The sequence below is a fragment of the Perognathus longimembris genome, chromosome 23, assembly GCF_023159225.1.
Source record: "Perognathus longimembris pacificus isolate PPM17 chromosome 23, ASM2315922v1, whole genome shotgun sequence".
NCBI lineage: Eukaryota > Metazoa > Chordata > Mammalia > Rodentia > Heteromyidae > Perognathus > Perognathus longimembris.
This window is the reverse complement of record NC_063183.1, coordinates 821,469-846,608: the sequence shown is the minus strand read 5'-3', so window position 1 is coordinate 846,608 and position 25,140 is coordinate 821,469. Positions and strand designations below refer to the sequence as shown.

The 25,140-nt window shown below is 57.3% G+C and overlaps 2 protein-coding genes across 2 annotated transcripts in view; one reads left to right on the top strand and one right to left on the bottom strand.

Annotated features, from left to right (window-relative positions):
• Positions 1-15,137: 15,137 nt before the first annotated feature.
• Positions 15,138-18,322, bottom strand: Sox8 (SRY-box transcription factor 8). The gene is made up of 3 exons (XM_048332694.1): positions 17,809-18,322; positions 16,556-16,785; positions 15,138-15,886 (listed from the first exon to the last, which is right to left on the bottom strand). Exons 1-3 carry the CDS (start codon positions 18,225-18,227, stop codon positions 15,138-15,140), a joined length of 1,398 nt encoding a protein of 465 aa, XP_048188651.1. The 5' UTR covers positions 18,228-18,322.
• A 4,818-nt stretch (positions 18,323-23,140) lies between these two features.
• The window catches only part of Lmf1 (lipase maturation factor 1), a 55,819-nt gene continuing 53,819 nt past the window's right edge, over positions 23,141-25,140 (top strand). Inside the window, exon 1 of the mRNA XM_048333061.1 lies at positions 23,141-23,246. Within this exon, the coding sequence (XP_048189018.1) occupies positions 23,141-23,246 (106 nt within the window). The remainder of the gene's footprint in view (positions 23,247-25,140) is intronic.

Sequence of the window (25,140 nt, the reverse complement as noted above, 5' to 3'; positions counted from 1 at the left end):
CTGTGGCTGGCAGGGATGGGGTCAGTGAAGCCTCAGGATGTCTGGAGGAGGATGACAGGGAGGCCGTGTGTCTGCAGCTGCACGGTGGGTTCGTCCCTTGATGTTCCTCCATCTCTTGGAGAGATTCCCTGCTCTGTGCCTGTCTTAGTCCATCAGAATTAGATTTCTGTGTTGGTGGTAGAAGGGCTCCTTCCTACTGGCCTGCCGGCTGCCTGGCCCTGCCTCTCTGCTTGCTTTGCACAGAATTTTAATTGCTTCCAAATTAATCCTCAGACTTGAGCGCGCCCTGTGCAGATAAGCTGGTGGCAGAGACTATAGCCTGCTGTTCCCATCTTCCCTCCTGGCCCAGCAGGGCAGCACCAGGACCCGCCTTCCGACATGACACCATCGCCCAGCGATGTCCAGCACTTTCTCCTGCTTGGCCACCTCTGAGGATCCAGCAGGCTGCCGGTTCTTGGGAGTTTTCCTTCTATCTGCTCTTGGCTCAATGTTCCCCTTCATCCTAGCTTCACCCCTCTCTAAGTCATAATTGCTGGCCCTCTCTGCCCCTACCCTGTGTCTCTGCTCACCACTTTTGGGCCTGGGGCTGGACTCAGAAAAGAGGAGAAGAAAGGAGACACCCCACCATGTGGAGAGGCTTTAGGGTTCCACCTCAATGCCAAAGAGCTTACTACGGGGCAGGTGGGAAGTCCAACACCATGGCCTTTTGTGGCCCTAGGGCCACCTGGGTCCTGCTGGGTCTTGCTGGGTCCTGCTAGCCTGATGGCTGGAGTCGCATCGTATTGCTGTGATGGACATAGGAGGCCTCTCAGATAGCATCAAAGAATAAATCTGCCCACTTTGCAGAGGGGGAACTGAGACTCAGAGGAGCAGGAGCCCTGGTCAGAGGCTGCTATGGATGTTCTCCAGCAATGGCCTGGGAAAGGAAAAACAGGAGTTACTAGAACCTACCCAGACCCAGGCCGCGTTGGTGAAGGGCATGTGGCTGTGGGTGGAAAGGAGGCTGCAGTTGCCAGGGCCATAAATGAGAGCTTAGAGCAACTGCCGTCTGCCTGGCCCATCCCAGGGCCTCGGCCATCACTTCCGCTCACAGGAAGCCTCACCTGGTCCCCTTGGCCCACTGGTGGCCTGACCAGTGGTGAACTGAGTCCTCTGGGGTAGGGTCCCTACAAGCTTGGTGGGGTCTTCAAACTAGTCCCCAGGCCACACCCCCCATCAGAACCTTCATGACACACATGTAAAGAAACTGAAGCCAGCCAGGGAAGTGACGAGCCCAGGGCCAAGCAGGGCTGTGAGGCCAGGCTTGGGCAGACGTGGGCCAGCTCCAGCTCCTGTGTACTTATCTAGGTGGAGGTGCATGGCTCAGTACTGAGGTGGCGTGGTCCCCAGGACCTGGAGCAATCGCTGGATGCCACAGGCACACTGTGGACCCCTGTGCAGGATGAGCAGATAGCGCTGAGCCCCAGGGTCTACCATGGGCATGGCCCCTCCCCAGACTGTGCCTGGAGTTGGTCCTGTCCACATCTGGAGTGCAAAGCCAGCACATCCTAGCAGAGGGGTGCATAGCAGGGCGTGGTGCGCCGGAACAGCCGGGGGCTGAGGAGCTTGGCCTCACAGGAACCACGGCAGCTAGCAGGTCCTGTACTGCCAGCCTGCCTCTTGCATTCACCTCTGCCTGGCCTCCTGGCTAGCCTCACAATTGAGACTGAGATGACCAATCCTTCCCCACAGCAGGGCCGTGTGGGGAGGTGGGGAACTGGACTGACCAGAAAGGGGCCCAGATGTCACCTGGAGAAGCAGTAACCAGGCCCCTTGCTCCTGACAGCTGGGCCCAAATCAGCTTATGACCAAGGCCATGCATGTGGACACACCAAACTGGCCATCCAGCATCAACAAGCAGACCAGAGCCAGCCTGGGCTCCCCAGGCTGCCTGCTTCCTCCCTCATAACTCCCCACAGGGCAGCTTCCCTCCCTGTCCCCCAAGGGGACCCCATAGGCCAGTGCGGGCTGGCAGCTGGCCATTCCCCGAAGTGGAAGAGCAGGTGAGAAGAAGCGGGGACTCAGGGCTAGGGAGGAGGCTGCTGGCTGGTGGAGGGGGGCAGGACAGCAGCATGCGGCTTTATGGGGAGACAGTGTCCCTGGCAGTCTACAGCTGGGCTGTGTCTCTGGGCTGGGCTCCAGTTACCTGGCCTGGCAGTCCATCCCCAGTGCCTGTAGCTCTGCCACATGCACCCTTGGTGCCAGCAGCCTCTGCCTGTGCTGGACACCAAGGGAACTATTTTAGGTTCCTGGTGGAGATTCAAGGTGCCTCTAGCCAGACCAGGGCCTGGCCACTTCCCACAGACCTCCCTGCCAGGGTGATTCACACCAGCCTTGAGTGGAGGACTGCCCCTGAGCACCCCATCTCCTGTCCCTGTCCCTGTGCTCAGTGGTCAGAGGAATGGCTCAGCCTCCTCTGGCCCCAGCTGCTCACCAAGGAGAGCCTGGGTGGATGAGTGGTGTGTTGGGCCCCAACCCCAGCTTCTGCTCCCCACACCCAGGCATGTGAACCTGGGCGGCTAGTTTGGTGGGCTTCATGTCCTCCTGGGGTCCTCTCATCCTGTCTTGTGGAACCTCCATACCCTGTATCTCTCAGGATTGAGCAAAGAGTCCCAGGAGTTTGGAGGGAGGTCATCACCCTGGTAACCATGGTGACTTTTGATGTGGACAGAAGCAAGAATAACAGTCCAAGTCCACCCAAGGTTAGCAGGCAGAAGGGCTGGACGTTGAAACTGGCCAGGGCAGCTGCCATACCATGGGGGACAAGGTCTAAGACAGGTCCTAGGTCTTCTGCCCCTGAGCCTGGAGGGTCCTCTCAGGGATCTTGGGCCTCTACCAGTGCTAGGGGCTCTGTCAGCCCCGGGACTCCGCCAGTGTTGGAGGCTCTGCTCTTCTATTCTAGGTGCTCTTGTACTGTCAGTGCCACCCTTGGTGCACTGCACGCTTGGTGCCTGGCACAACCCCCAGCCAGCTGAAGCCCAGTGGCACTCCGACTCCAGTGGCCCCAGGTTCCCAGTGAGGGAGGGAGGCAGAGCTGAGCAGACTTGTCTGAGATCTCCTTGCACCTTCTCCCCAGAAAGGCAAGTCATACAGGAGCACGAAAATATGACCACCCCTGTCTACTTTACGTCTCCCCTCTCCCCCTGGTACTCGGGTGACTGTTGAAGAGTGAGGTTTGCCAATGGCTTTCTGTACGGGCTTGCTCCACACAGCTGCTATGTTCATGTGGAAGTCTAGAAGATGCTTCCTGTGAGCTCAACCCATTCACCACCCCACCCCAATGTAGACTTTCTGCAGGAAACACATCGCCCTTGACAGACTCTGCTTCAGGCCTGAAGGCCATCAATCCAGAGGACACATTTGTTTGACCTGTCACCTTAAGGCAGCATGCAGGGGCATTGTGTCTCCGATGTGTTTTTACAACGCTTGGCAAGGCCAGCAGAGCTGGGGAAATCTGCCAATGGAGCCTCACTCACACCTCTCAGCAATTCCAAGCCCTCAATCTTGGAACAGCGCAAGGGGCAGAGCCCTTGCCTGACATGCATGAGGCCCTGGGTTCAATCCCCAGTACAGCCAAAGCGACAAAAAAATTCTGAGTCAAACCTCACAGGACTATTACAGCAAATGCCCTCATCATCCATTCTCTCTCTCATTCATTCATTTTGTCCCTCATTTACTCCCTCTCTCATTGGCTCACTTTCTCATCCTGGCCAGCAGGCTGGCTAACCCGGCCTTTCTATCGCGCCCAGCTTTGTCTCTGCCTTCCATGTAATCAAGCATGAGCCCAAGCCCTATCTGGGGGGATTAGAAAGAAGATGTTGAGGTACCCCCTTTGCACAACACCTTGTCAACAACATTTAATTAATAATAAAAAAGAAATGAAAAAAAAAAGATGTTGAGCATAGATTCTCCTGAGAGGCTGGCTGGGCCAAGGGAGGCCCGCTCATCCTGAGACAGCAAGATTCTAGCCACATCCATACTAGGCTCTTCCTTGGCATGGTAAGGATTTGGAGGAAGTGGGCTGAGGCCCAGCAGATGGGAGCTTGAGCAGAGACACCCTCCCCCACTCACACACACGTGTGCGCACACACAGGCACCCTCACAGTCCACTGCAGGCCACAGGAGGCTTGTGAGTCTCTTGTGGTTTCTGTCTCCATCATAGCTTGGATGTGTGTGATTGTCCCTAGAGACAAGGTCCCTCCTGGTGACCTGTCACAGGAGCAGGGCCTGGGACCTACAGGCTTGGTGAGCAGTCAGGCAGGTCCTGAAAAGTCCTGGCTCCCAAGGGAGTGACTACAGCGTGCCCATGGTGCAGGGTTGTTGAGTGTCGACTGGCTCCCTGGGCTGTGGCCCCTCCCGTCCACAGGCCCACCTTCTCCCCTGCCTGCCTGTGTCTGAGAGGCCTTCCTTGGGGATGGGGGCTGGCCAGCACCACCTCCCCTAGAGTAAATATTGATGTGAGTGAGGTCCCCAGGGCTCACCTGCGCCCACGGCACTCCACTCAAGCTCTGGGCGGAGCGATATTTGTACAGGGCTGGGAGCTTTCTGGCCCCGCACAGGGAGCTCAATCCACCATGGGAAAAATAACAGGCCTCCCCCCCCTAAACCCACAAAATATCCATTAATGACTTCTGGCAAAGAAAGAAAACCTCAGTACTAAACTCCGCCAGAAAAACAAAGCTCCCCGTTTGTCAGGGCAGCCTGTCTGCCAACGGCTGCTCTGACAGCAGCCTGGCATCCCCACGTCAGCATTGAGGTTTGATTTCAGAAAAGATCAACCAGGACACCAGCGTGTGTCCACACCGTGCACACTTCTACAGGCACAGTCCTGAGTGGCAACGAGCACTCAGAAGGGCCAGGTTCCCCGTTCCGAGCAGGGAACAGCACAAGAGGCCAGGAAGCCTCCAGATTGTGGAGCAGCCAAGGACAGCCTTTAGCCCTGAGCCTCCCACCGGCAAGCATTTGGTGGTCTCTGAACACCTGCAGCCTGACCTCCTCCTCCTGTCTGGTTGCACCAGGGCCTCCCCAGGAACCTCCTGACTGTGCCTTGTCACTCCTTTCAAGGCCTCATAACAAAATAAAGTCACATTCTAAAAGTGGCTCAAGTGGTAGAGTACTAGCCTTGTGCAAAGAATGCTTAGGGACAGTGTCCAGGCCCTGAGTTCAAGGCCCTGGATTGGCACACACCCACATGTGCACGTGTGCGTGCACGCACACGCACGTGCACACACAGGCACATACACACACATCACATTCTGAGTCCTAGGTGGCTGTGACTTTATTGTGAGAAGATTTGGCGGACACAGGTCAATTCTAACAGTGTCTCTCTCTAACAGTCACCTCAGCGGCAGTGGTGACACCAGCCTGTCCTCGAGCACCAAGCTTTCATGTGCCTTCATGCACCTCCATACACCTCCACATGCCTTTATGCACTCCACATACTCCATATACTTCCACACACTTCCACATGCCTCTATGCGCCCCACACACCTCCACACACCTCCACATGCCTCTATGTGCTCCACATACCTCCACACACCTCCACATGCCTCTATGCACTCCATGCACCTATACATGCCTCTATGCACTCCACACACCTCCACGCACCTCCACATGCCTCTATGCATTCCACGCACCTCCATGTACCCCTGTGCACCTCCACACACCTCCACATGCTTCTATGTGCCTCCATATGTCTCTACACCTCCCACTCCTATGTACCTCCACAAGCCTCCACACCCTCCCCACCCCCCCCACATGCCTCTACATACCTCCTGTACCACCTGCACACACCTTCATACCCAGAGGGGGAGCAGACGGCCCAGGCAGGAGACATGGAGGAGGGATTTTCCAAAACTGGACCCCGGCTACCACAAGGTCAGGCATGCTCCAGCTTTGGGGTGTTCAGAACAGAGCAGGTGTCCTCACGTGGCAGCTGGTATAATCCTTGACATCATGCACAGAGACACCATGTCTGGGGAAAAAAGGACAGCTGACCTCTGATTGAAGACCTCACCATAGACAGCCTCCACCCCAGGCCTGAGTGACAGGCAGCCTCAGACTTGCTTTTCCCCATCCACTCCAGAAGCCACCCTGAGGCAGAGAGCCCTGAGGGCAAGGGAGGTGGCATTGCCACTGCCCAGGCTCTGCCATGAAGCCTAACATAGACACTGAGCTCTCCAGACACTGCCTACTGTGGCTTCTCTGGGGCCCATGGCTCAGTGGGGAGCTGGATGCAGGCTCCTCTTGCGTTCTGTCTGCTTTGGGAGATGGAGTGAGCAGCAGCCCCCAGTGGGCATACATGACAAAGGACATTATGGGGTGCACTTTTGGGTGTGTCTGCCTCCCACAGCATCTGGGAGCTGCTGCCTCAGGGGACAGTGGGCAGGGGGGAGTTCCTGGCCCCTACAGGATCCCAAAGCCTTTTTGGGGGCCAAATCCGGGCTCCCCATCCAGCAAAGAAGTGTGAGGGTCCCTCAAGCTCTGACCAGCAACACTTTCCCGGAGGCCTGGAAAATACATCCATGTGTAGTGGGGGTGCGGGGGGAGGGACGAGGAGTGAGTGTGTGTGTCTGGCTGCCTGCACCTCACACCCTCACACCCCTGCATGCCTGGGCAGGCTGAGGGCTCTGGCTCTAGCATTTGGCTCCATATTTGCAACCACAGTCTCCAGGATGCTTCTCGGGCAGGCCTCCACCCCTGGGAGGTCAGGCTATGGTCTCTGCTGGCTCCTCCATGCGGCTCCAGCAGCTCAGGGAAGGACAGGCTGACAGCCATTAGGCTCCTCGCCCACCCCCAGCTGGGCAAGGCCCTTTGGATCCCACCAGGCCTGCTGACCCAGCTCGGCCAAGAGACTTGTATTTCTCCAATCCAAATTTTACCCCCTGCCTGGGGAAGGCAGCGCCCCCATCCACTGCTCAGCTGACCAGCTTGTTCCTTCAAACCACAGGACAGTGTGGGTCCTGGACTCCTACCCGTGCCCCACCCCCCAGTATCCTGGAGTTGCATTTTGTCTGTTAGCTTTTGGGAGAGGTCACACGGCTGTCTGGTAATGCCAGTGTCCAGAGAGTCACCCTGCCCAGTCATCTTGGCACTGCACAACTTGTGTTTTATTGAAGTAAGAGTCACATCACATAAAACTGGCCATCTTAAACTGAATGATGCGAAGGGCATTTCACACATGCTCTGTGTTGCTGGGCAACTTCCAGAGGTTTCTATCATCCCAAAGGCAAGGCCTGTGCCCTATAGTTGCCTGGAGGCAAGCCAGAAGAGGGGACCCAGCAGCCCAGGTCCCCTGGCTACTGCTCTGATCCCAGAGACCCTTGGCAGCCTGAGGGTACTTCCTCCTGTGCCGCTGGGCCGGGCTGAGGTACCACAGCTCCACAGCTCTGGAGGCCCAGACTCCTCAGGGAGCCTTGCCACCCCCTCACCTCCTTGCTCTAGCATTCCCAGGATTGTCTGATGAACCCTTCCTAATCTGTCCCTTCACCCCCCTTCATGGTCTTTCCTGAGAGCACTGGGTCTGAGGGCTTTGTGGCTCAAGATGCTTTAGATGTCATTGAAACAGCACAAGTGTGCCATGTTGGGGCCCTGGGGTCTTTCTGGGGGCGCAGGATCCCATGGGAACCACATGCTGCACCTGTGCGATATCATCGGGCCCAGAAAGCTTGGGTACAAAGCAGTGTTCCAGGCGGGCTGAGGCCATGCAACAGTGGGCTGCGGGGGGCGGGGGGGGGGGCAGTCATCTGACCTCAGTCCTGCACCTCTGTGTCCCTCCTCACTTGCTGTCTCTAACTCAATTCCAGATGACTTTCTTGCTATCATTTGGTGGTCCCCAAGCCCTAATGCAACCAATCTGGGTTGAAACATTCTGGGAACTTACAGGTAAGAAAACATGGTTTTGATATTCCAGCACAGCTGAGGTCCCCGAATGTCACCAGCTGAGGTCCCCAAATGTCACTTGTGTGGCCTCTGGCTGGCCTCAATCCTCACTGGGATGTAGTGGGGCAGAGGGAGCAGGCGGGATTGCCCTCCAAGGACTGCCCTTGCTTGGTCTAGGGCCCAGAGCGCCCACCCTAAGGCCCAGGCCCTGGGGCTGGTGCCTTGGTTCCACAGCTTGTGTGTTGGGCATTCCTCAACAGAACCTGCTGGGTCCCAGCCCTTCCACTCTGAGCTCCGGCCTGGGGCTCAGGACCCAGACTGGTCCCTGCTCCAGCCCCCATTGGCATCTTATACACAACCTAGCACTCACCCTGGGCACTGAACCTCTTGCTGCTCCCACTATGGGCTGCTCACTTCCTGTGTCCAGCCACTCTCAGACAGGGGCCCTTGGTCCATTTCCCAGAGTAAACTGAGTCTGAGCGGGGCCCCAGTGCCTGCCTGCTGCTGTGTCCCTCCCACTCATGTCAGGGAAGCCAAGCGTTCTCCTGGTGTCTCTGGGTGTGTTCTGCACACTTGAGCTTCACAGAATCAGAATAAAGGAGGGGTGGGGGAGGGAGACTCGCGCTTCATGCAAATGAGCTGCCAGGCTGCTGGGTAACCAGCAGGCACACGAGGCAGGGAGCGGCTGCGCCCACACCACGCTTCTGCCGCGCCCGCAGCCACCCACGGACCCAGTGGAATTAGCTTGCAAATGGGAGGCATGGGTGACAGAGCACCCTGGAACAGGGGAGTCACCCCCTCTAGAAGCTCACCCCCACCCCCCGCATAGTACAGAGCAAGGCAGGTGCAAGGGCTGGGAGACCCCATAGAAAAGGGAATGTCATCTGTCTCCAAAGGAAACCAGGCCTGCTTGGGCCTTAATCTGCAAGAATATGATTTTCTTGCCAGATAGGCACAGGATGCCTTCCTCCAACACTCAGGCTCCTGTCTTCCTCCAGCTTCAGCCTGGGCTCCCCAGACACTGCCTACATTCCTAAAGCAGTGAAAACTCTCTGTCTCTCCTCCTCCTCTCTTCCTCCTCCTCCTCCTCCTCCTCCTCCTCCTCCTCCTCCTCCTCCTCCTCCTCCTCTTCCTCTTCCTCCTTGTCCTTCTCTTCCTCCTCTTCATCTCCTCACCCCACCCCCCTTGAGGACTGGATGGGCTTGTGATTTCCATTTGCCTGGAGTGCTGAGGAGCCAGGAGTGATGTTCAGTGAAAGGAAATGCTCTAGCCAGCCTCTTCCTGCTAAGCCTACCAGTTGTCTCGACTCCTGCCAGGCCTTGCAGCCTCCAGTGCCTGGACTTGGTGTAGGAAGCCCACCAGGCTTCTAGAGATGCCTACATGCATCTAGCAACATGCAAGGGAGTGTCTGTTAGAGTGAGCTTGGCAGGGCCAGACCTGAGTTCCCAAACCTGTCGTGTGCCTTCTGTCAGAGTGCAGGGGACGGAGAGGAACTGGTCTGCTCTGGGCCTCAAGCAGAAGGCCCTGCCCAGCTGTGGCCTGTTGGAGACAGGGTCCAGGGCCATCTGAGCCCCAAGGCCTCCTCTTTCTAGAGGACAATATAAGCCTCATCCTGCTCCCTGAGTGTGCATGTTTGGGGGCACACACAGAGCATGGAATATGGAGCCCTTCATACAGCAGCAAGAACTCCTGCCAAGCCAGGGACTGGTGGCTCATGCCTGTTCTCTTAGCTACCCAGGAGGCTGAGATCTGAGGATTGTGGTTCAAAGCCAACACCTCTAGAACAGCTCCTGTAAGACTCCATTTAACTACTCAAAAACTTGAAGTGGCACTGTGGCTCAAAGTGGTAGAGCACTAGCTCTTGAGCAAAAGAGCTCAGAGACAGTGCCCAGGCTCTGAGTTCAAGCCCTATGACTGACAACAACACAACAACAAAAAAAGAACTGCCGGCCCTAGGAGCCCAGACAGCACTGCCCTGCCTGTCACCAGTGGTTCTCACCATGGCTCCCAGCTCTTTCTTCTCATCTAACCACAGCTCATGCAAAAGGGATGGAATCTCAATGAGCTCCATTTTCACAGGCAGTATTGGAGCTACCAGCTGTACTCCCAGATCTTCATGTCAATTAAAGGATAGAAAGAGGTGCAGCCCTGAGGTGGACCAGCCCCCAAAGCATGGCAAAGAGCATGGCATCTCATCCCCTTCACATCCACCCCAGGACGGTGGCTGACACCAGCTAGTTGATCCACTTCCACTGTTCTCCTCACTCGGGGGGCAGTCCTGGGGTTTCCACCCCTCTCTCCACACCCTGCATGACCCCCACAGAGGAAAATGGCTTCTGAACAGAAACCCAGGGGCTGAGGCTATAAGGCAGGGGACAGCCTGAGCCTCCTGCTGGCCAGAGGCTAATGGGCAGCTTATAATTCACTGGCCTTTCTGCTCCTGGCCTGGCCTCCCCCATTCTGGACACTTGGTGGCCACTGTGAAGTACATGGATCCACAGAGAGCCCATATCCAGCTCTCATTTTCCTGGATAACCAGGGCCATAGCAGGCAGAGCTGGGTACAGCCATTTCCTCCCACTCCTCCTGGCCTCACCCTTCCCCCCCTCCCTCTTACTCCTCTCCTCCTTCCCCAGTCCTATTTTTCTAACCACCACCACATACCCACTGCGCCTGTTCCCCAGCAGGGAAACAAAGTCCAGGGCAGAACACCCTCACCACAATCTCTGCCGGGCCTGAGCCCTAATGCTCACCAGCACACAGACATCAAAACATGGTTTTGTCAGGTCGGCTCACTCAGCTCTGCCTGGAGAGTAAGGCCCCATGTCCACTCTGGCTCACAATGGCAGCAGAGGAGGCCTGCTGGTCATGCATACAAAGCACTCTGCCCGCCATTATCATTCCGAAGCCGAAATCCACCCGGCCTGCATCTCATCGGTCATTCAGTAGCCCTTAATGACTTGTCAGTTCCTTGCCCTGCCATTTTCTGTCTAATTAATTCTTTTATTGTGCACCGGATAAAGAAAGACAAAGGACTGCCCAGCAATAATGATTCATTAAAATGCAGCGCCTTCCAAGCCCTTGGCCTGGTACCAGCCAGGCCACTCTGCCTGCCCAGTTATGGGCACGGCTGCCTGCACCCCTTAACCCTTTGTGGGGTTCCCCAGGACAGGTGCCTGAAGATTTGGGGTGAAAGCCAATCCAGGAACTGGCCAGGGAGAGGTGTGTGTGTGTGTGTGTGTGTGTGTGTGTGTGTGTGTGTGTGTGTGTTCTGAGCACCTCGTTCTTTCCTACCACCAACCTCAGTGATTCAAAAATCCTGGAACCCCTAGACCAGGCCAACCCTCCCAGGTAAAAGTGGCCCCAATTCTGATCTAAAACTCATGGAAAAGGAAGAGAGCCAAAGAGGAGCAGGGAGGCTGGGGGAGACTTGGGGAGGAGTGTCTACCCCACCCAGAGCCCAGGGTTAACTGGATAAGTGGCCTTGAAATTTGGGGATGACAATGACAGGCAAGAAATTACAATGGTCAGTGTGCTGGGCACAGCCACCCCAGTCCAGCTCAGTTAATCCTCAGGGAAACTCAGGAAGTCTGTCACAACCCCATAGTCATAGGGGAAACTGAGGCACAGAGAGGCCAACTGGCTATCTTACCTTCCCACAGGAAGTTGCTCCATGCCTAGACACAAGTCAGGGTGCCCTGCTGGGCTTCAGTCCCAGGGACTGGCACCTACAGGACTGTACCCACACCAGGCGCCTGCCCAGTTTTCTTAACAATTTACTTCGCCAATGAGCCAGACAAAGTTGGAGATGGCTGGAGGTAGGAATGATTCTGTGACATCTACGTACACCCAGTCCACAGTCTCCCCATATCCTGCTCTCAACTGTAAGTGAGGGAACCGAGTCTCCTGGAGGCAGCCAGAAGCCCAGAGTCAACACCAAAGGGAGGAAAAAGCAGAGGGTGATGAGGTGCTGCCCATGCCCATCTGCACAGGAGAGAGAACAGACCTTGGGGACGTGTCCTGCACAGCTCTGCTCCTTCCAGAATACAGGGCACTGAGGAGCTGGAGGCTGGGAGGCACAGGCCCCTCCCAGGAGCTCAGCCCTCCCGGGAAGGCTGGAGGGACTTTTCCAGTCTATCAGACAAGGGCAGAGCCGCTGCACTAGTTCTTTTGTCTGTGCAAGGCATTTGTTATGTTCTGTGGGGGCCAGAGGCCACAGAGCCTGGGTGAGGAAAATGAGGAATGAGGAACTCTCCCCACCAGTCTACCCATGGGATGGGCTGATGGAACGGTCGCTGTTGGGGAGACTCGGACGTAGGCTGTAGTCGGCTTGGGAAATGGCGCCTGCCATTAGTTCTTCTAGGATGCGGCTAGACAGGGGGGACACCTCAAAAATCTGCACAGCCGGGGGAACAAGACAGTGACCCCAGCCAGAGGTCCACCCCAGCCATGACCTCAGTGTGGTCATCCCAGCAGGGAAGATTGCAAGGACGCTGGCCTCGGGCTCATTGTGAGGACCAAGGGGGCTGAGAGGAAGCCTCAGCCACAGCCAGCCCACGCAGGGCACCACAAGGGGAGGGCAGATGCCATGGCCAGGATGCTGGTGCCCCCCTGCAAGCAAAGGGAGGCATAGGCAGTTCACTTTTGCTCCTGGGTGTTGGTGAGACAGAGGGTCTGAGCCCCAGGGGTTAAAGCCTGGGAATCTTGCCAAATCCCAACAAAACTGGCAGTGCCATCGCGGCCTCAGGAACCTGGCAAGCCCACAGCGAGCCCAGGCACAGTACGGGGCCTCAAGGCTTTGTCAGCAACCGGAGGCCTGGAGTTCTTGGTCTGAGGCATCAATGCAGGGTCTTTGAGGGCCATATGGATCTGGACAGCCCTTGGCTGGAGGTGCAGTGGGCTGGGATGGATCCACACAGGCGCCCTGCACCCGTGAACTCTGTCTTTGTGGGCCCTCTGGACTCCCCTTCCTCCGTGGCCCAACATGTCTTCAGAATGGTTTAAAATCCAGCCACATCTCTTCAACACTGCCTGCAGCAACACACAGCAGCAGGCTCCCCTGAGCAGGGCGAAGAACTCAGCATCAGGTGCCGGGGGGTGGAGGGGGGGCACGGAAGGACAACCACCGCTCCAGCCACATGTGAAAATTGCTGGTTGTGCTCCTGGTGGCATAGCCCTCCCCTGTCCCCAGATGGAGAAACTCCAGAGAAGCCCAAGCATGGCCAGCCCCAGCCTATGAGGCCTCCACCAGCCACAGGCACCCAAGAGGCATGGCAAGGAGGTCCTGATACACCCATTCATCTCCGCTCCCTGCCACCATCTTCTCCCCAGAAACTCCTCCAAGTAGATAGTTCTGCCTGGCTCCCACAGGGCAGCTTTTATCCAATTCCCATCTGGCTCCGAGCCAAGGCCTAAAAAATTCCATCAGCTTACCTAGCCTCCAGAGACTGTCAGATTGGCTTCAAAGGAATCTAAGGCCCTAGTGCAAGTCGTCTGGACCATTCTACCTCCTGAAGCACCCCCAACCCCACCATCCCCAGAAAGGACTATGCTAACCACACAAGTATTTGAGTTCTGAGACAGCAGCGTTGAGGGGCACTAGGAATGCTGAGTGCCGGGGAAGTCTGGGTTGGCTCCAAGCAGCCCATTGGGGTCAGATCTACAACAGAGCCAGTCCTGGCCTCACTAGGAAATCTTCACCACTGGATTCCCAGGCTCACGAATATCAGTGCACAAAACGTGGCCCAAATAGATAAAAAGCATTTTTTATTTTATTTTATCAAATCAATCTGTACAAAAGTTAGCACTGCTTGGTCAGAAAGTAGCGAAATGCAGGTGACAGCGAAAGTCTTCTCAAACTTGACATCGAGAAAAATAGATTGCCTATAAATACATTTGCTGCAGCTCCCACCCCCAAGCCCCAGAAAGGCATATGCAAAAAAAAGAAAAGAAAAAAAAAAGAGGGAGAAAAAAGAAAACTTTTTTTTCTAGAAAAAAGTAGGAAAAGTAGAAAAAGTAAAAAGAAGCCACTTCTCCAACAGATTTAAATGTACAAAGTTTCCAAGGCACAAGAGTCCACAGAGTAGGCAGTTATCACCTGCGCAGCCCGCAGAAGCAGTATGGCAGATCAGGTAATAATTATTCTCTAGCTATGAGCGCTTAGTGAAGGAGGGTTTAGTTTCAAAGCTTGGTAGGTGGCGTCTGCTGCGGAAGAACCAAAATCATCACAGCTCTGCAGCCCACAGCTTGCAGGGAATTCTGTCTTCTACCCTTGGCAGCCTAGCAGGCAGGACAAACCCTGCCTTCTGAAGTCCAATGTGAGGCTGGGAAGTGCTGTCACGATCAGACATCACAAGGCAGATCGCTGCCCTCACAAAGCACCAAATTCTGGGGCTTTTGGAGCTCAGGGTCTCCCCAAGGCCCAGCCACAGACATGACACCGATGAACGCTGCCACTCCACCTCCCTCTTACCCCTCTTGCAAAGCTTCCCTGGCTTTCTTACTGTTTTAAATTCTACTCTCTGCACAAATTACTTCATTAATTAAAGATAAAATAATACAGAACATAAATATGTCTTTAACAGCTTTCAAAACAAACACATTTAAGCTTTAAAAATACGAATTACCAAAAACAAAAATAAACACACAAAAACAGACATGTTCGTCTCAGCCAAACCTTGCCAGGAAGATCACTGACTATAAGGAACAACCTCCATCTCCCAGCTGGTCCCAAGAGATGCTGGAACGAATGCATCCCAAATGTCCTTGGATGGGCTGAGGCTACCACACAGCATCCCGTGGACCCAGGAGTGCTGGGGCTGGTGTGGACCAGAGCCTGCCTGGCCTGGAGAGCTCAGGGACCCTTCCTTCCTTTGTCCTCTTTCATGTACTAAGATGTAAACCCCAGAGGCACTGCTACCTCATGGGTCCTCATAGAGGGGGGAATGGCTGTCATTTTGGAATCAGCAGTCACAAGGGGGCGGGGGGGTTAAACAAGAGGAAACAGAAGAGAGCTCTGTCTGCTGGCAGAAGTTTGGAGATCACAAGGCAAGGGCATCTGGGACCGGGACAAAGGCTGGTTTCCCATAGGCTCATCAGGTACTTGCTGGAGTGCAGGCAGCCTGGCTGACTTCCCAATCCCTAGTGCACACTTCTGGGAGACCTGGAGACCCTAGCTGTCCCCCAAGAACAGTGCATCCCCCCGGGTTCAGTGGTAACTCAGGGCCTAGTGAGCGTGGTATACATGGGCTGGTCCCAGTTGCTGCTGGGGCTATGGGAGGGCGGCATGGAGAGCCCATTGAGCAGGGGCGAGGCATAGGGCCGGCGAGAGGAGTGGAAGTAGGGGTACTGGTAGAGGCTGGGTGGGTAGCCAGGGTATGGGCTGTAGTAGTTGGAGGCCTGCAGGTCAGTGTAGTCACACTGCGCACCGGCAAAGGAGCTGGCAGCTGCAGCAGGGGTGGCTGTGGTGACACTGGCCTGGGTGCCATAGGAGCCATAGTCAGAGCGGCCGGGAGAGCCCTGTGACTGGTCGCTGTAGTGGCTGGGGCTGAGCTGCTCCGTCTTAATGTGCGGCCGTGGGGGTCCTGCCTCGGTGGGCGATGCTGAAGCTGATGGGGCTCCCTTGTGGGCCCACACAGGAGACGCCCCAACATTGGCTGTCCCTGAGGGGGGGTAGGAGGTACCTCCGTAAGAGCTGGCAGATGTGGCTTGTCCAGGCTCAGCAGGCAGGGCAGAGTGGCCATTGAGGGGCAGGTACTGGTCGAACTCGTGGACATCGAAGGCATCCATGTTGCTGATGACTTCGCTGCTGAGCTCTGAGATGTCCACGTTACTGAAGTCGATGTTCTGACGTCCGCTGTCCACCAGACGGCGGCCTTCCAGCTTCAGCTCCTGCTTGCCCCCAGCACCCCCAGGGTGCAGGTCAGTCTTAGGGGTGGTGGGTGGGGTGGGCGGCCCGTGGGTGTGGCCTAAGGAGAAGAGCACATTGCAGGGATGAATGCCTCCTCTGTGGGTTTGGGGTGGGACCGGCGGCCACATGGGCAGCCCGGCTAACTGCCGCAGGTAGGAATCAACGGCTTTTTGTTTCTTTACTTCCCAGAAATTCCTGCCGGCTCAGATCCAGACCTCTTCAGCAGAGAAAATTCTGCCCAGCAGTGTTCTGCAGGAAGCTCAGGGCCCTCCCCAAGGAGCCGGTGTGTGTGTGGGGAGGGAAGAAGCTGCAACTGTTAGGCCCACTGGAGTGAACAAGCCAGTCACATCCGAGCAAGCTGAGGCCAGGGTCTCAGGCAGCTCTAGGGCAGCTGCTTGGCTACCAGGATCCCACCCATCAGCCTGACTCTGAAGCTAGGGCTCCTGACCCCGAGTGGGTGGAAGCTCACACAGGAGACAGTGTGGTTGAGTCTAGCTGAAAACATCCATCGCAGGAGCACTGGACCAAGCTGAGCAGTCAGAGGATGGGATTTGCAAGGCTAGGCAGCCCCCCTCCCCCGGTACATCAGGAACAGCTGCAACTGGGGGCAAGTCTGGTTGTCTGGGTGCCTACCCTGGAAGAAGCCCCCTCCTCCCCCATGGCTCAGCCTCAGACTGCCTTTTTCCCCAATGGTGCTTCTCAGACTCCGTGGGGCCCCAGAGCTCACCTGTGTGGTCGCTGTGGTGGTGGGAGTCGCTGAGGACTGAGTCAGCCTTGTACAAGGCCCCGCCAGGGTGGTGGCCCAGCTCTGTGCCCGCATCCGCATCGTTTCGGCCCGGCTTCACACTCTTCCTTCGGCGAGGCTGGTACTTGTAGTCTGGGTGGTCTTTCTTGTGCTGGACACGAAGCCGCTCAGCCTCCTCCACAAATGGACGCTTCTCACTCTCACTCAGCAAGCTGCAGAGAAACCCAGCAAGGCAGCGATGGCAACCCAGCTCCAGTGCTACCTGTGTCTGGCCGGTGCTGCATGTGAGCCCCATGGTGTCCAGTGGCCAGGAGCACGGGCTGGGGTGCCAGGGCGCCCCCCCCCAGCAGGGACCCATAGGCTGGAGCCCTCAGGGAAGGCTTGGTGGGGGGTTCCTGCTTACAATACGAATTAGACCCAAACCCTCCCCCTTCCTCCTTTGACTTTCCCCATTCCAGGCTTTCCCAGGAAGCTAGAGACAGCAGGCAGGACCCCACAAGAGCCACACTGCACACTGACCAGGCTACCCAGAACCATGCCTGGTCCGGTTGGCACTCCTATGCTTCCATTCCCAGGCCTCCGGTGCCACAGCAAAACCCGTGCCACAGCAAAACCCCTTGGACTTCCAGTCTTAGCCTCCCTCTAACCACCTCTGGGGCAGGGCTGTCCAGGCCAGTTCACAGCAACCCATGCCTGTATCCAGATCCAAACAGAAGACAGAAAACCGACAGACCGGCACACACTCCTGTCCACCTTTATTATAAGCTCCAGCAGAGGAGACTGTGCTGAGACAAGCTCTCCTCTGCCGTCGAACTACATCCACACAACTGCCGGAACTCACACTCACTCCTCCCTTCCCTCTCCACCCAGGGGCAGAGTGGGTTGGGCTGGGAATGTGGAGCCCCGTTGGACACCCTCAGCATGAGCTGTGGGGCGTCTGAGAGTCCCGGTCCTCTCTCGGGAGGAGACATCTCCAGGGCACAGCTCGGTGCCCACCCTGTGCCCACCGGCCTCCAGCTGGGGCTGCGGCTCACAGCCCGGACCCCGATTCCGCAGCATTGGGGAGAGGAGAGAGCGCTGCATTCGCCCGAAGTATTTCCTTCCACCCACTCGCTGGCTCCCGCACAAGGCGCCAGCTCCCTACTGGCAGCGCAGCCCGGGACCAAGGCGCGCTGCCACCCGTCCCAGCCCTGTGTGGGGCCGGCCGGTCCCCGCCGCGGCCCGCCCGCACTCACCGCCACAGCTTGCCCAGCGTCTTGCTGAGCTCGGCGTTGTGCAGGTGCGGGTACTGGTCCGCCAGCTTGCGGCGCGCCGCCTGCGCCCACACCATGAAGGCGTTCATGGGCCGCTTCACGTGCGGCTTGGCCTTGAGCGAGCCGCCGCCGCCGCCACGCACCGGCATGGGCACCAGGCTCCAGTCGTAGCCCTTCAGCACCTGCGACACGGCGTCGCGAATGCAGGCAGGGAAGCGCTCGTCCGCCGCCTCTGCCTCGCCCCGGACGCCGACCCCACCGCCCGCCGCCCGGCCCTGGCCTTCGGAGCCCGCGGGGGACGGCGGCGCGTCCGAGTCCGAGTCCTCTACGTGCGACATGGAGCTGGCGGTGCCCGACGGGCTGCAGGGTGGCTGGGCGCGGGCTTCGCTCATGTCCAGCATCGGGGCCGCGCGGAGGGGCGCGCTGAGGCCAGGCCCGGGTCGGCGCTCTGTGGCGCGAGGTCGCCGCGCGCGGCCCAACCTTCCTCCCGCGACGGCCGAACCGCTCCGAAACCGCCGCCGCCGCAACTCGGTCCCGGGTCCGGGGCCCGCGACAAGTTTCTTTAAGCGGGGACCGAGGCCCCGCCCCCGGTCCCGGTTGGCCCGCGCCCGGCTCCTGGGGGCGGAGTCTAACGCCCCGCCCCGCCCTGGCGGGGGACCCGCCCAGCCACCCCACGCCGGCCCGCGCCCCGCAGCCCCACGCCTTGCAGCCCGCTCCCCGCAGCCCCGCATCCAGCAGCCCCACGCCAGCCCGCGCCTTGCAGTCCGCGCCCCGCAGCCCCACACCTTGCAGCCTGCTCCCTGGCAGCCCCACGCCAGTCCGTGCCTTGCAGCCCGCGCCCCGCAACCCCACGCCTTGCAGCCCGCGCCTTGCAGCCCCGTGTCTTGCAGCCTGCCTTCGGCACCGGCCCACTTCCCCTGGCGGGAAGGAGAGGGGAGGAAAGGGGCTGCGGAGCTCTCCGACCTCCCCATGCCTCTCAGCCCCGTGGTGCCCGGTGAAGCCGATCTAAGGGACTCGGGCAGCCCGCAGAAGCCAGTTTGAGCCCGAACGTCGAGGTGCGAGGCCGAAAATGACCAACGAGTTCGGCACAGCGCGCCCGCAGGAACCACCGGTTGGTCTGGATCCCGCGCGATCCAAATCGTGACTGGAGCTGAGGTCTTCGCGCAGCCCGACCGCCCCGGTCGGGCTGCGAGGCCGGGGGCGGGAACTCAGGCGAGGCGGGGCCAGCCAGGGCGGCCGCGTCCCTGGGGCGGCGGGCGGATGGCGGGGCCGGACGCGGGGGCTCCGAGCCTTCCGGGCGTGACCCGGAGCGGGGGCGCAGAGGCCCTGGCGGGAGGCCTGGGTGGTCCAGCGGAGGCGGAGGCGAGGCCAGGCCGCGGTGCCTCGGCGCTGGTGGTGGGAAGGGGAGGGCGGACCCCAGAGAGAGCGCAGGGTCGGCGCCGGGACAGGTCCCCCGAGGCCAGCGCGGGCCACGAATCCGAACCCGCCTGTGATTCCCCTGCGAGCTGGCCCCGGGGCCTGGAAGCCCCTGGGAGCGGCGGCGGGCGCTGTGGTCCCCTCCCAGACAGCGACCGTGGGGATGCCCGGCATGGGTCTCCTGACAGGCTGTCTGCCTGGGGTGCCGGGTTACAGCCATGGATGCAGGGCCAGCATCTTCCCCGTGTGGCCAGGTTCAAGGGGGTGACGTCGGCACAGAACATTCCAGATGTGCACCTTTCTAAGCCCGGCACCACCGGCCCGAACTGCAGGGCCAGCCTTCCACCCCACCGTGCCAGCCAGGTGTGCCCACTACAGCCACCGCAACCTCCAGCGCTGGCCCTCATCTAGTCCAGAGCCCTGGGCACAGGTGAGGAGCAGGCTGGCCTCTCCCCACCGACCATCAGCCCTGGCTCTCCTTCCCCTGGAGGTCTCTGTGTTCAGGTCACACGCATACCACCCCTCAGCCCCTGAGACCCTGAGGGACCATCCACTGGGGGATGCTTGTCTTGGGTATCTGTGGAAGGGACAACCAGAGCCATCTCACAGCTGTAGGAAAGAGGGCCACTGAAGGTTCAAGATGACAGTTCATCTGAGAGCTGAAGGAAGAGAGCACTCCCTGTGGGAACCAACTTGTACGAAGGCCCTGAGGCAGCAAACGCATGGTGCTTTTGACAACAGAGTGCCACCATGGATTCATGGTCAAGGGGGCAGCATTTGAGCCATCTCTTGACCCACCTCATAGGCCACAGGTCCTTGTTCAAGGATGCAATCTCCTATCTTCTCCTAGATCTTCTCTCCTGCCCACAGCCTCTCCTGCTGGTGCTGGCTTAATTCCAGTCCGTCTGACCTCCCCCCAGACCTGACGACTATCACCTGGAGTGCTTTGCTATCTCAAAGGGAAGAAATGACTGGCTGGCTAGCTGAAATTGTCCAGGGAGTGGTCCCTGGCACCTCAGAAAGCAAATGGAAACCCAGAAGAGGTACCCACTGTGGTATGGACTGGTGGCTCTGTCTGTGCCACAGAGAAGGGGCCCAGCCCCGGCACAAAGACTGCTCCATTGCCTTTCCACGCCCTTGTCTTATGGTGACAGTGCCAGGAAGCTCTGGGTCTGTGTGGGGCCAAGTGTGGCGGCAGAGGAGGCCACCACTGCTGCCCTTCTCCCCCTCAGCCCGTCTGGTTGGCTCCCATCCAGGAGTTAGGGGACATTGTGTCCACGGGTGGGGGAGGCCCATGAACACCAGGTCGGCATGTTCCTGTGTGTCCATAGCCCTGGCCTGGGCCTCTCTTGTCTCTGTGTTAAGGGCAGTGCATTGGGAAGTTGGCATCCCATCCGTCATTAATCCCAGAGATTAATTGATGCTTTTAATTACTGGCTGGTCTAGGAGAAACAAGATGCACAAGTAGAGAAGGGTGAATTCAGAGCAGCAGTTCCTGAAGACAACTGTCTCGCCCACCAAGTCGCCAGAGAAGCAGGATAGGGGCTACTGGGTCCTGCATGGGACCCCTAGGAGTCCAGCTTCTCTAACAGACGCCAGGGCCCTGGGCCAAGCACCTTGCTTTCTGGCCCTACTTTAGTTCAGTGGTCCCAAGGATGCAGAGCTGGCTGGGCAGAAGTTCTAGTTGGGCTGATGATCCATTCCTGGCCCCTCCTCACACACAGGAAAGGCCCTACCCTATTCAGCAAGTATTCCCAACAGTCCCTGCCTGGGGCTGCTCTTCCATGCCCACTTCAACATAAGGCCTGCTGTAAGGCCAGGATCCTCAGGTGCCACCGGCCTCCAGGTGGGGTGAGCCCATCTGTGCCTTCCTGTCTGCGTCTCCACTGTAGGCCCCCCCTCCCTGCATCCCAGGAGCACTCCTGGTAAACAAACCAGTCTTGGTGGCCACTGACAGCAGGGTAGGACTTCTTGCCTGGGCTCTGCTCAGTTTGAAAGGATTTGGGGAAGGGGCAAAACCTGACCAAGTGTTTGTTTTTTTCTGCAGTGACACCTGCACAGGAACCACAGATGCATTTAGGGTAGGTCTGGTGTCTGCTCCGCACCCATTGGCATCTGTTGCTGTGGATCCCCAAGCTTCTGGCTGTCCTCATCCATCTCTCCACCCCACTGGGGTTCAAGCACAGCTGACTCCAACAGCAACCATTGGCGTTCAGCACTTCTTGTTCAACATGCAGAGAGTGTTCCTGCAGCCAAAATCACCCTTGGCAAGATCCCAGGGGCTCCACCCATAGCCATCCCTAGGTGAGTGAGGACCACATACATATGCCAATAGATTTGTTCTGTCTGACACCAGTCATCTGGTCCTCAAGCCCCCAGCCCCATTCCTAGTGCTCATCTTCCACACTCCAGCCCCATGTTCTGTGGACCTTCGTACCACTGCAGTCCTTGGGTCTCCTGACCTCAGCCTGGCCCTTTTCTCCATCTCTTGCTCTATGCCAGGCCCTCCTGGACACTGAGACACAATGCAGGGTCTGGGAGGGGCTGTCGACCAGGAACAGGATGCAGGTGGGCCTTGTAATTCAGAAACCACACCCTGAACCACAGGTGGTGGCAAAGGCTCTAGCTACAGCGAACTTGAGAAACAGAAATCAGGGAGGTTTGATTTAAGGCCAGCTCAGGCAATAAACCTTCATAAAACTCTATCTTAACCAGTGATTAGACATAGTGTTGTGCACCTGTCATCCTAGTGACAAAGGGAAGCAAATGGGAGGAACAGTCCAGGCTCAACTGAACATAAAGTAAGACTCTACCTTGAAAATAACAAACACAAGCTGGGCACTGGTGATACATGCCTGTAATCTAAGCTACTCAGGAGGCTGAGATCCAGAGGATTTCAGTTCTAAGACCAGTCCATGCATAAAAGTATGCTAGACTCCATCTTCAAAATAAACATTAAAAAGCAAGGCTGGAGGCATGACTCAAATTGTAGAGGCAGCCAAACAAGTGCAAGGCCTGAGTTCAACTACAAAGAAAGAAAGAGAAAGCAAGCAAGCAGCCTCAGTCCAGCCTATGGTCTGCCAGTATGTACCTGTGTCCATCTTTGCAAGCTGGACTCTGAGTCCAAACGAGAGTTGTTCTTGCTCACAGTGCACATTTGGCCCCCTCAGAGAAAAGCTGCTTCCAGGGTAGCCAGGGAGGCACGTGGCTTTGAATGAACACAACACCGTGAAGAACCCATGAGCAGTAAGAGGGACATGGGCCAGCTCCAGTCCTAACCACTGTAGTGAGTTCAGGTCCCGCAGCAACCTGGCTAATGAGGCAGGCCCATAAAAGCACCTTCACCATTTTCTAGGTGCAAGGGAGGCATTAGTGAATTGCCTAGAGGCTGACATGTGGGGCAGCCCTCTCCTCCCCCACACTTGGTAGCCGTGGTAGCAGAAGCAGCAGCAACATCCAGAGGTTTAGGCCAGTCCTGCACCAAGCTTCCTGGAGGCAGAAGAGCCAGGAGCTTCCAGGCTCTGCCTCTCTGCCAACACAAGGGCTTTGGCACTGGGTGCTGACATGATTGGAGGCTTGGGACTGTTGGTTATATAGCATGAATGGGACAATGTATGACCAATGCAGAGATGGATATATTTCTGAAGACAGAGCCAAGGCCACAGGCCTCTAGGTTCTGACTTCAGGTCATTGTCCAAGATTTTGATAGTGCATAACATAATTTCAAAAAAGAAACAAGGAAAAGGATACCCCTGTTTTCCCAGACCCCCTTAAGAGCTTTGCTTCCACTCCCTGGAACACACAGCTGACATCTGTGGCCCCTCGGATGTGGTGTGAGCTTAGGCTGTGGGAGAGGAGGCCCTACCTCAGCCTGGCCCACAAATGGCACAGTACATACATGATTGCTCGCCCGCTCATCGCACCTGCCAGCCTCCCCCTGGCAGTGTTGGCCACTGGACAGCAGGGATGGGAGAAGCCCAAAGTGACCACCTATTCAGGGGAAGGTAACAGATGTGAGTGCTGTGGGGCCCCACCCTGCTTCCACAGCAGACTTCAAAACATGAAAAATGGGGGTAAATGAAGGATGTACAATTCAACGCGGGCCCAAGCTGGGCTCGGGCGGGTGCCAGAGACAGCTGCCACTGCATGTCAGGGGCAATGGCGCTGATGCAGTGGGGGTAGTGGTCCAAGGTGCCTGGGGACAGCTGGACGAGGTGTTGACAGGGGCCTCTTTCCTCTTGGAAGCATCTTGCAGCTGCGGGCTGGGAGCCCCTTGGCTGTGCTGGGGTGGCTGTGGGCCGCCATGGCACAGAGCCCAACCAGGGGTGGGCATGCTCCGGCCTCCACAGACCCAGTCTGGTCTCTGCAGGCTGCTCCTCTTAACTGATTCCCTATCTCCATTCTTTTTTATGGGTCCCTGAAGCCGCTCCCCTCTGCTACCCTATTCTTCTAGCTTTCTGCCTGTTAGGGTAGCTCAGGAGCCTCCCTTGCCCACCTTGAGAGCTCAAGGCAGAGCCTGGGGCTGACAGAGGGCCTGTGCTGAGGGGTGCTGGGACCAGGTCTTGTTGGCTCCACCAGCCTGCTGGCCCCCACCCATGCATGCATTTCCTAGATGGACAGCTCCATCTGGGTATTAAGTTTTGCCAAGACAGGACCTCTACAGGTAGCCTAAGCTGACCTTGAGTTTGAGGTCCTCCTGCCTCAGTCTCCCCAAGTGCTGGGACCACAGATGTGCACTACCACACCCAGCTTCCACTGGACTGGCAGTTTCCATTTTCTTCTTTTTCTTTGCCAGTCCTGGGGCTTGAACTCAGCACCTAGGCACTGTCCCTAAGCTGCTTTTTGCTCAAGGCTAGTGCTCTACCACTTGCGCCACAGCGCCACTTCCGGCCTTTTCTCTGTATGTGGTACTGAGGAATTGAACCTGGGGCTTCATGCATACTAGGGAAGAACTCTACCACTAAGCCACATTCCCAGCCCGCAGTTTCCATTTTCTGTGTGTCATATCTTAGGGCCCATGGCCCAGCTGTATCCGAAGTTGTTTTCAACTATGAAGTGTCTGACAAAATCAGGCTTGGGGTAAGTGAAGGACCCATTGCTCGAGTGAGAGCTATGCCTTCCAAGTGCTGGGCATATCCAACCTTAGTGTTGTCGTTTGTTGTTCCAACTGAGGTGAAATTCACATAGCCATAGCCCACTGAAGACTTGAGCAGCACTTAACACATTCACAATTCCATGCCATCTCCTATGTGGAGTTTGGGTCCCCAAAGGATCTTCTGCAACAAGTACTCACAGTTCCCCCTCCTTACTCCTGCCACACCCCTTAGAGATAGGACCTTGCCTCTCGTGGCTGCTTTGTCCCCGTGTTGTATCAGAACTTGGTTCCTGTTTGCCCGTGAATAATACCGCAGGGCACTTTTGATTAAACTCAGGCTGATATGGATGAGAATTCAGCCATTGCCAGCTTCTCCTTGGCGCCTGCCTTGCCCATGTGACTTGCTCTCCAGCCAGTTCCAGACAAAGTCCCAGGAAGCTGGACCTGGCAGGAAACACAGATGCAGAGGGCAGGCTCACCCAACAGACCCTTCCACTGGCCATGCCCACCCTGGACAAACCCAGAGAGGGAGCCCTGGGCCAAGCCTGAGCTGGAGGGCTGGATGCTGAAACAAGAGGCCCTTTTCTGCTCTGCACAATGCCTCATTGTGCCCTCCTGTGAGGAGGACAATTCAGCCCCCACAGGGGAAGCTGTGGACAAAGGGTCTTTTGTGAGGACTGTCCCCACCTGAACGACAGTGCAAAGAGTCACACCTGATGACAGAGCTGTCCCTCTTTGCCTTCCATCACCTCTGCAGCTCTGCCTGCAGGCACCACCTGCTGGTTCTGCAGGCTTGGGATGCC